General features: G+C 44.0%; 1 protein-coding gene across 2 annotated transcripts; it reads left to right on the forward strand.

Moving 5' to 3' along the window:
• Positions 1-686: 686 nt before the first annotated feature.
• On the forward strand, positions 687-10,590 carry sox10 (SRY-box transcription factor 10). 2 transcript variants are annotated; one of them, XM_084926673.1, is made up of 4 exons: positions 687-783; positions 2,858-3,683; positions 5,854-6,122; positions 6,254-10,590. In XM_084926673.1, the coding sequence occupies exons 2-4, from the start codon at positions 3,247-3,249 to the stop codon at positions 7,048-7,050; spliced, it is 1,503 nt and encodes a 500-aa protein (XP_084782799.1). In that variant the 5' UTR covers positions 687-783; positions 2,858-3,246; the 3' UTR covers positions 7,051-10,590. The 2 variants fall into 2 exon arrangements, with proteins under 2 accessions (XP_084782799.1, XP_084782800.1); XM_084926674.1 differs by having other exon boundaries at positions 5,854-6,014.
• The last annotated feature ends 316 nt before the right edge of the window (positions 10,591-10,906 follow it).

The raw sequence follows: 10,906 nt of genomic DNA on the forward strand, positions 1-10,906 counted from the left end.
TACCGGGTCTCTTTCTGCTCACAAGGCCAAGACTGACGCCCATTTCTTCTCTTAGTAAATAATCCGGACTCGGGTCTGTCAGTGCTGTCTGTGAGCATGTTCTGAAATGAAAAACCCCTTCCCCATAGCCACTATGTTATATACAGGGGGAAATTTTCTCTCACTCCTTTTCCCCGAAAAAGCAATGTACAGGATTGAGGCTTCAATGTGAAGTGTAGATGTTTCAGACAGTAAATTAAAGATTATTTTTTAGATAATAATAATAATAATAATAATAATAATAATACAGCTGGTTTCCCTGCCAAAATTAATACCCAAACACAGATAGCCCAATTTCACCTTTATCGTCTTATCCTTGGTGTGATGAAACTATGCATCTCCCAAAGTAAAATAATTAGAAATGGGTGCTCATGTACCAAATTACTCTGTTTAACATAATAAAAAAAATACAAATGGTGCAATGGGTCTGGATAGACAGATAGAGGGAGAGGATGTTAAGGAGCTAGAGAGAGAGAGAGAGTCCCCGGCCAATCAGAGAGCTCAGAGTCTGCGCCCGTATATGTGCGCTGCTCCTTTAAGATCTCTCCTCCGCATCTTTTTCATTTTTTTCTCTCATGCGCGTACAAGGAGCTCTTTAAGCCCTGGTACAGACACACAGAGCAAGCATTCATACTCGGGCGGCGCGAGCGAGGGGGCTGGGGAGCGAGCGTCACTTTGGAAACTCGGACGGGAACTCACGGATTCTCGTGCTAAACCGACGACCTCCTTTTCCTCATTACTGAAGTAAGGCGCTTAGCATTTCCAACTCTTTCCTCTCTACAGCTGCTGCTGCTCTCACTCTGCCGTTTGATTATTTCTTCTCGTCAGAGTCCGAAACTCAGACTTATAATGCACTCTTACCTTTCATAAACATGGATCATTGTTTATTTATTTATGGTGTTTTTGTTTTGTTTTTGTTTTTTTGTTTGTTTTAGCCACCACAATGATTCTGTTAAACCATGTGAGAATAGTCCTGCTGCCAAAAGTTAACGATGTTGTAGGGCTACAGTAATATCACCTCTCCTCTGTTCAACAAGTGCTGCGAAGTTTTCCAGCCGATTTGTGTTGTGGTTAAAGTTTCATGTGCCGATCATCATAATTTATTTGGTCTTCAAGTGTTTTCCTCCTTTATTTTCTTCAGGATTTCATCATTAATTAAAGAAAAGTGCACAACAAGCGCAACAAAGGAGACTGCCAGAACTAAAGGCCATTTATGACTCTACACTTTAAAAAAAAAAAAAAGTCCGATTATCCCCCATATTTAATTGAGTTATATTTCGGTATCTGGCAGACATTGTCGTTTAACTTTAAGTCTTTTTAATCTTTAGATTATGAACAACAGACCCCTTTTTTCAAAACCAAATGAAAGCCAGATTTCTGGCAAGTCGGGTGTTGAGTGTTAGTTCAGTGGGTAGCCCACAGTAAATATCCTCAGTAATGTAATAACACGCGTTATCTAAAGGGTGGGTCGAACGCAGTTAAGCTGTTATCAAATAAATTCAGCGATATCTGTTGTTCTGCTGCACATCGGTAGATGGGCTCAGTTGATTTTTTTATTGGCTTTTCCACTGATTTGATCTTGGTTTGATCTGCTAAAGAGAAAACATACTTAACCAATTGCTCGGTGGCGAAAGCAAATGATCCCCGCTCCGTCAGGTGATGCTGCTTGTTTCATTCTTACGAAACAACAAAAAAGGCACCGATGGTGTTTTCGTTGTTTGGTAAGAATGAAACAAGCAGCATGTACTACAAACACAAGAGACGCGCGCGTAAATGCGCTGTCCTCAACAGTTTACGCACACAGACCTTTACAGATGTGATGACAGCCCACGAAGTGTCCTTGCAGACCAGGTGGCAACCGAGCATAAAAATACGCTTCGGACAGATGGGGAAGCTGCACCAGCCGCTCTGTTGGAAACTAATACAATTCCTAACATCCAATTAGACGTTAGGCTAATTAAAAGCTGTTATTTAGAGTCACAGCGCTCACAAATGTAATTTGAACTCCTGTGTCGTTTGTTAAATTATAGATTTGGTTAATTAATTATAATTGCGCACAGCAAACGAACCGCCAGGAAATGCAGAACATTGATTCGGACATGTAGTGTGCTGCATGATTACGAAAAACTGTAAACGTATTAAAAAAGAAATATGAGGGAAGCGGGGCGTTGAATGGCCAACCTTTTAAAAAACAAACAAAAAAAAAAAAAAAAAAAACGACCAGAGCGATTTTCTAAATAGAAAACAAATAATCGGACTGCGTGTTGCTCTTTTCCATGAAGTTTAGGACGCAAACTTCCAGACAGGCTGTTGATTTAATGGACAAAACGAGGACAACTTTAAACCTGCCCCTGTTTAACAAGCTGTCTAATTTACAGGAGTGCCCATACACACATACACAAGGGGGGTTATGTTTCCAGCAGCATGATGTGTTTATTCAAGAACCACGCGGTATAAATCCGACTTTTGTGCTGCTGTGGTTTCCTATCATTCCAACACATTTTCTCCGGGGATCTTGCAATAACTGCAAAACCTTAAACAGTAGCTTGTTTTGGGAGCCGAGGCCCGGACCTGCAGGGGGGATGTGCGCTATAGAGGGCCACAAATATACACATATAGGCATGGTTTCACATATCGTGATATCGTGTTGAGTATTTATGTGGGGTTAATGCTTTCAGATCTAGGCCTTTTCGCATCTTAATGCTGGATTCGAAAAGAACAGAAAGTTTTGCTAAATCGTGGCCAACCGTACCCAAATCCGCTGTCGCTCTACCTCAGATTTATTAAGCTGATGCTCCTCATCCCTCTGCTGTTTCAGGTCCTCGCTGTTGGATCTCGATCGCGGGATAAACGGAGGAGAGAAGGAAGGTGTAGTCAGGAGGGAAGTGAGAGCGGGTGAGTTTGGCGGAGAGAGTTGCGCAATAGCAGGTAAACTGGGGTCCAAGGTGCGCATCGAGCCGCCTATGATACCAACAACACGGATGGAAAGAACTTTAATGTGGAATCCTCACAGAGTTTTGCAACGGAGGCTGAGAGTAGAGACAGACTGGCAGTTTATATTATAACTTAGATGAGGCCAGAGAGACAGCCGACCCTCCGTGCGTAAACTGCAGAGCTACACAGAAACAAGAACCAGACAGGTAGAGCTGAGCATTTAAGAACAGCTTTTTACATCCTCTGCGCGCCTGGAGGCTTGTGTGAAGGACGATGTCCAGAGAGGAGCAGAGCTTTTCAGAGGTTGAGCTCAGCCCAGGGATGTCTGACGACAGCCGCTCCCTGTCACCGGGTCATTCCTCCGGGGCCGCTGGTGCTGGGGACTCGCCTCTCCACGGGCAGCAGCATCAGCCGCAGCTGGTCGGGCTGGACGACGCGTCGGCGGGTTGCTCCTCCGTCAAATCCGACGACGAGGATGACCGCTTCCCCGCGGGAATCCGCGACGCTGTGAGCCAGGTGCTCAAGTGCTACGACTGGACCCTCGTGCCCATGCCCGTTCGCGTAAGCAGCGGAAGCAAGAACAAACAGCACGTGAAGAGGCCAATGAACGCCTTCATGGTGTGGGCGCAGGCGGCGCGGAGGAAACTGGCCGACCAACACCCGCACCTGCACAACGCGGAGCTCAGCAAGACCCTGGGGAAGCTCTGGAGGTGAGCAGGCCGGTTGCTTATAGTCCGTCTTAAGGCCCACTTTAAAATCCCGAAAACGTCTGGCTCACACACACAGTAAATTGAATAATAAATTTAGGTGAATTCTCGTTCCACCAAACAAGAAAGAGACGATTAAGCTTTGACAGATTAAAATGTCCCGAATAAACAATCACATGAACACCACCGCTCAAGGGTCACAGCTTAAGTAGCTACTCCAGGAATAATTGAATCAGATACTGAAGACTTTTTATCAAAAATGAACACACGCGCGCGCGCGCACACACACACGTTACAGTTATAGTTACAGGGGCATCATTTCAATAAACTGAAACATATCAGCTCAAACACATCAAAACGTGTTTAACGTTTCTATTTCAGCTTCTGCAGGCTCACAGAGAGACCACTGTATATTCACCATTTTGACTCGTGTGATTTAGTGCACACGCTCCACTTAATGTTCTTAAAGTCGAATGCTATGAAAACCAACACAGTTATAACGTGTTTGAAAAAAATGCCTCGCTCTGTTTTACACGTGATATTATCTGTGATATGTTTCCTGAAAAAAAAAGTATTTTTAGACTTTTAGGAGGCAGCTCAGTCTTCTTTCCCGCTTTAGGCCACAGTTCACCAGTTGAGCAGCTCTTGTTTTTTGGTGCAGTGAGTGTGCCCTGGTCACATGTTTCTGAATCCTGGCTAATTCAATTCACTGTTTTAATTCCTGGGAAACATTAGCTGGAAGGAGTTCCCCCCTGGCAAAGTTCATTTAAAGTACATTCAAAGTTTAAGAAGAAGAAGAATGATCTAGCCTTTTTTTAATAGTTAATAAACTTACAGTTTCCTAATATTCTGAGTCTTTCATTGCTTCATTTGCTTACAGAAAACCTGCACTTCTTTCATTTCAACCTTGTGTCAGGCAGGCACTGGAGAGTCTTTCCTTCTTGGTTGCTGACTTCTTCAGATTGCTCATTATTTCTTACCAAGAAGGACAGAAAAGGTTAAATGCATTACCTTGCAGGGATCATATTAATTTGATAAAGACTTGACCTTGGGCTCAGTCAGTAGTAGTTAATTGACCCACAAACACGATGAACAGGGAGGCTGAGGAAGGTCAGGGTTTTCTCATGCCACTCCTGTCAGGGGTGTAATAGTAGGAGCTCAGTCCCATTTTGCAGACAGGATGCAACTTTGGGCTGTGTTATTTCATTAGAGTTTGGCAGTCAGAAGCCGCTGGCAGGAGTGACATTAGATGCAGCTGTGAAGATGTAGCAAATGAAACTATTGCTGCTAACAAAGGAAAATGTGTCATCCTGGCAGGGTTGACAGAAATATTAGCAAATCAGAAGGATTAGCAAAAAATTTAAACACATTTTAACTTGAAGATAGGGGACAGACAAAATGCCCCCCCCCCCCCCCCCCCCCCCCAAAAAAAAGCAAACCAAAAAACACAAACAAACAAAAAAGTATTGTTAATGTTTTTATAACACAGAAAGTGGTAACATTATTGGGTGTTAAAGAGCATTCCAGAGGAGTAAAGAGAGGCATTTGGAATCACTTCTTCCTACTCTGGGATCAAATTCATTCCTTTAACTCTTAATCAACCTTAAATCTGTTCACAGTGAAACATGAACTGATTTAAGGTTCAGAAATCCAGATTTATCTCGTTATGAAATGGAAATGGAAAACAAAAAGAAAGAAAGAAAAGAAGCCCCTACACCAAGGAAGAATTGGAAAACATTTAGGTTCCAAAACTGGAACAATCAGTCTCCTCAGTTTCTAATTCTTACAAAGTATTGGTCAGAGATGAAGTGTGTTCTCTGAGGTGCTCGGTCATCCAGCTTCACGGGAGTGTGAAGCGCTTAAATCAAAGATGAGGTGACAAAGCAAACCAGTGAATTATTTCTGTTGCTGGCTCATTCAAAATGAGCGTATTCTTCAAAATCCAAATCTTTTACCCTTTCAGCATTTATCATACTGTCTTTCTACACATTTCAAATAAATCTAAGGTTTTAATCATTTGCAAATCATTGCCAGTCATAAAGGTTTATTCTTTTTTATTCTATGGTCTTTTTTGCACCAACCTGTAGAATATGTACTGTATTCAACAGAAAAAAAAGTGACTATGGATCTTCGTAACTTAAACGATCAAATTTACTATTTTTCCCCCCCTGAGGCTTCTTAATGAGAGTGACAAGCGACCCTTCATTGAGGAGGCAGAGAGGCTGAGGAAGCAGCACAAAAAGGACTACCCTGACTACAAGTATCAGCCGCGACGCCGCAAGAACGGGAAGATTGGTTCTGGGTCAGGAAGCGAGGCTGAAGGCCATTTGGAGGGTGAGGTCATCTACAGCCAGTACCACTACAAGGGCACCCACCTGGAAGTGGCCTACAGTGGGGGAGCTGGGTCCCCTCTGGCAGATGGGCATCACCCTTATGCTGTAGGTGGGCTGCCGGCTCCCGCCCGCTACTCCACTGTTAAGCCTGAGTCCACTGAACATGATGACACACGCTTAGGTAATTGTCTGTGAATCTGCAGGGCAAACGAGCTGTAACTGCTTTCTCTTTTGCCACAGGTCAGAGCCACAGTCCTCCAACACCTCCGACTACTCCCAAGACCGAGCCTCAGTCTGCAAAGGCAGGAGATGGTAAGAGGGAGGGAGCCGGGAACGGGACTTCTCGTGGTACAATGGGAGCGGAAGGAAGCTCAGGTGCTCCAGGGTCTGGGAAACCTCATATCGACTTTGGTAACGTGGACATTGGTGAGATGAGTCATGAGGTAATGGCTAATATGGAGCCGTTTGATGTCAATGAGTTTGATCAGTACCTTCCCCCTAATGGGCACCCAGGGGTTGGGCCGAGTGCGGGGGCTGCAGGAACCACAACAGCTACTCCGGCCTCTCCGTACGCCTATGGGATCTCCTCAGCTCTGGCAGCGGCCAGTGGACACTCAGCAGCCTGGCTCTCCAAGCAGCAGCAGCAGCCGCCACAGCAACACCATGGCTCCCCTCTGAGCTCAGATCCCTCCAAAGCCCAGATTAAGAGTGAGGCCGGAGGTGCTGCGGGTCACTTTGTGGAAGCAGCTTCACCAGGTTCCCACGTCACCTACACCCCCCTCAGCCTTCCTCACTACAGCTCTGCCTTCCCCTCGTTGGCCTCAAGAGCTCAGTTTGCAGAATACGCCGACCACCAGGGCTCGGGGTCATACTACGCCCATTCGAGCCAGGCTCCAGGGTTGTACTCCGCCTTTTCTTACATGGGGCCTTCCCAGAGGCCTTTGTACACTGCCATCACTGACTCAGCCAGCGTATCGCAGTCGCACAGCCCCACACACTGGGAACAGCCTGTCTACACAACGCTGTCGCGGCCATGACAGATAACGAGACCAGAGCGTGCCGGTGCAGGTTCAGCCCCAACGTCAGACCAGAGGAGCAGAGGCAGCAGCAGCAGCAAGAGTCGCGCTGGTGGTGTCAGAGTCGAACGAGATCTGGTCTGGGGGGAGTGGGCGGGCACTGGGGGATGCGTCTGGGGAGGCAGAAGGGGGGAAACACCGTTCTGCTCTTGCCCAGATGAAAACATGCTGTCACAGCCTGAGGATGAGCTTGGAGCGTGGTGCTTTTGAGGAGCGGTCGATCATTTGCGGCACTCGGTGGAGGAGTCAGAGTGCAATACATCGATAATGCAAATAAGCAAAATAAAATAAAAATCACCCACCCAACGCCACCAGCAGCACCACAGCAAAGCCTTTGGCACTTCTGGCTGTGTTCATGGGTGGTATGAGATCACGTACTTGTCAGCGTGTATCGCAGCAGTCCACAACGCCACGGGCCAACGGAGGGGTCAGAGGTGACAGGGACACAGCGAGAAAAAAGCAAGACTTCGACCTGTGAGCACGACAAAGCAGACAAATTAATTTTACACTAGATGTTTGTTTTAACGCCAGGAGAACAGAGTGCCAAACTATTTGCCGGCCTTTCACTTCTCAGGCTTGACTGACCTTTTGTCAAACAAACGTTAGCCTTGTATTCCTTTCGAAAGTCAACACAACAAATACTCATGATATACTGTCCTCTCAGAGCCACAGTCGTCCCTTTTTGAATTCAATTTGTTTATGCTGTGTTCACTTAAAATGCCTTTGTACACTCGACAAATGGGCACGGAGGGGAAAAAATGCCATAAATCCATGCTGTGCTTTTGTTAACTGAAGTGTATATTTAGCTTATTGGGTGTACGTGAAGTTGCAAATGTACTTTTGTCGATACACACAAACATGACCAAAGTTTTGAGACCAAAACCTGTACTTTTTATAAAGAAGAAACTTTTCTTTTAAAAGAAAGTTTCTCCCAACATAACATTCAAAGCTACCTTACATTTTGTGGCCAATTAGTGTTTTGTTTTTTTGGGTTTTTTTCTTAGCTTTGACTCAATTCAAAATGCAATCGTGTCAAAAACGTCCTTTAAGTTTGTAGCACAAAGGCACTGACACGGACTCACGATGAAAAGCAGTTCTATTCATCTGCTGATAATCCATTTTCACTCAGTGTTTCATGACAAAATCCTTAACAGAAACTTGTTGTTTTAACAACGTGCTGTGTTTACTGTACTGTTTAAAATGACTTTTTGCCATTGCTATCCACTGAAAGTCTGCAGCACTGCCTTTGTCTGTTGTTTTTTTTGGTTGGGTGTGAGACAAAATTATCTTTTGATTGTAGTTTAAAAAGTTACATTGTAAATAATGCCAACACTGAGAAACAATTTCCAGGCACTGAATGTTTTAACGCAGCCTGATGTCAAATAGAAAATGTGCCTTGTCCTTATTATGACTTACTACTAACAGCTTTTGTATCAGTACTTACCTTTTGATGATTACTTACCATCTTTATTTACACGTTATACCTGTTATTTCTCCTCCCTGCATCCCGCATTCTTCTTCACTGCTTCTCAAATATATCTGCATTTTAAATATCTTAACCTATATCTGCAAAAGAGCTAAACTGAATTTCTTTGTTTTATACATAATGTACAGGGAGTGCAGAATTATTAGGCAAATGAGTATTTTGTCCACATCATCCTCTTCATGCATGTTGTCTTACTCCAAGCTGTATAGGCTCGAAAGCCTACTACCAATTAAGCATATTAGGTGATGTGCATCTCTGTAATGAGAAGGGGTGTGGTCTAATGACATCAACACCCTATATCAGGTGTGCATAATTATTAGGCAACGTCCTTTCCTTTGGCAAAATGGGTCAAAAGAAGGACTTGACGGGCTCAGAAAAGTCAAAAATAGTGAGATATCTTGCAGAGGGATGCAGCAGTCTCAAAATTGCAAAGCTTCTGAAGCGTGATCATCGAACAATCAAGCGTTTCATTCAAAATAGTCAACAGGGTCGCAAGAAGCGTGTGGAAAAACCAAGGCGCAAAATAACTGCCCATGAACTGAGAAAAGTCAAGCGTGCAGCTGCCAAGATGCCACTTGCCACCAGTTTGGCCATATTTCAGAGCTGCAACATCACTGGAGTGCCCAAAAGCACAAGGTGTGCAATACTCAGAGACATGGCCAAGGTAAGAAAGGCTGAAAGACGACCACCACTGAACAAGACACACAAGCTGAAACGTCAAGACTGGGCCAAGAAATATCTCAAGACTGATTTTTCTAAGGTTTTATGGACTGATGAAATGAGAGTGAGTCTTGATGGGCCAGATGGATGGGCCCGTGGCTGGATTGGTAAAGGGCAGAGAGCTCCAGTCCGACTCAGACGCCAGCAAGGTGGAGTACTGGTTTGGGCTGGTATCATCAAAGATGAGCTTGTGGGGCCTTTTCGGGTTGAGGATGGAGTCAAGCTCAACTCCCAGTCCTACTGCCAGTTTCTGGAAGACACCTTCTTCAAGCAGTGGTACAGGAAGAAGTCTGCATCCTTCAAGAAAAACATGATTTTCATGCAGGACAATGCTCCATCACACGCGTCCAAGTACTCCACAGCGTGGCTGGCAAGAAAGGGTATAAAAGAAGAAAAACTAATGACATGGCCTCCTTGTTCACCTGATCTGAACCCCATTGAGAACCTGTGGTCCATCATCAAATGTGAGATTTACAAGGAGGGAAAACAGTACACCTCTCTGAACAGTGTCTGGGAGGCTGTGGTTACTGCTGCACGCAATGTTGATGGTGAACAGATCAAAACACTGACAGAATCCATGGATGGCAGGCTTTTGAGTGTCCTTGCAAAGAAAGGTGGCTATATTGGTCGCTGATTTGTTTTTGTTTTGTTTTTGAATGTCAGAAATGTATATTTATGAATGTGGAGATGTTATATTGGTTTCACTGGTAAAACTGAATAATTGAAATGGGTATATATTTGTTTTTTGTTAAGTTGCCTAATAATTATGCACAGTAATAGTCACCTGCACACACAGATATCCCCCTAAAATAGCTAAAACTAAAAACTACTTCCAAAAACATTCAGCTTTGATATTAATGAGTTTTTTGGGTTCATTGAGAACATGGTTGTTGTTCAATAATAAAATTATTCCTCAAAAATACAACTTGCCTAATAATTATGCACTCCCTGTATATCGGTACTGCACACATGTGGACCATGTGCATGCACCACAGCTCAGGCAGAGCTCAAAGTCAGTTTTACTTTAACCAATTACCTCCAGCATAAGAGTTAAGCTTACATACTCATTGCTACTATATATATGTGTGTGAGCTATGGGTAATGTTTTTAATTCCACATTTATTTATGATTTGGTTTCATGTTTGCGTGCACATCCTTTCTCTCAATTTCTCATTTGAGCATTTCACATTTCTTGTGTAACTGCGTCTGAATAACAGCAGCTGTGAAAGCCTGAACACGATGATGATGACTGATGACTTTGTATTCTCACGTGAAATAAAGCTTTGTTATTTCTGCTTGAATACAAGCTTGCCTCTTAAAAAGTCTTAAATACTACAAATGATGAAAAAAGGTTCCTTTTGGTTGTGAAGACCACAAAAACTCTTCTCTTCTGGCTACAAACTGCAGTGAAAAAAAAACAAAAGCTCACGTCTTTGGGGCATCTAATGACTCAGCCCATGCTGCTCACATTCCCAACATAATCTCTTCAGCTACTGGATAATTCACTTTGGCTGGCTGATGCTCAATCTGGCCATTGGTAGAGGTAAGCTGGACACGGCTGATAGTGACGTGCATGTGGAGGGCGATGAATGAGACTGTGATGCAGCTACC

Source organism: Perissodus microlepis, chromosome 4 (assembly GCF_051167445.1).
Source record: "Perissodus microlepis isolate ML-2025 ecotype Zambia chromosome 4, ASM5116744v1, whole genome shotgun sequence".
Taxonomy (NCBI): domain Eukaryota; kingdom Metazoa; phylum Chordata; class Actinopteri; order Cichliformes; family Cichlidae; genus Perissodus; species Perissodus microlepis.

Excerpts from the sequence above, each read along its gene's own strand:
- sox10 (XM_084926673.1), top strand. The coding sequence starts at position 3,247 with ATGTCCAGAGAGGAGCAGAGCTTTTCAGAGGTTGAGCTCAGCCCAGGG. Across the intron at positions 3,684-5,853 it reads ACCCTGGGGAAGCTCTGGAG|GCTTCTTAATGAGAGTGACA; the intron begins GTGAGCAGGCCG and ends TCCCCCCCTGAG. Across the intron at positions 6,123-6,253 it reads GCATCACCCTTATGCTGTAG|GTCAGAGCCACAGTCCTCCA; the intron begins GTGGGCTGCCGG and ends CTTTTGCCACAG.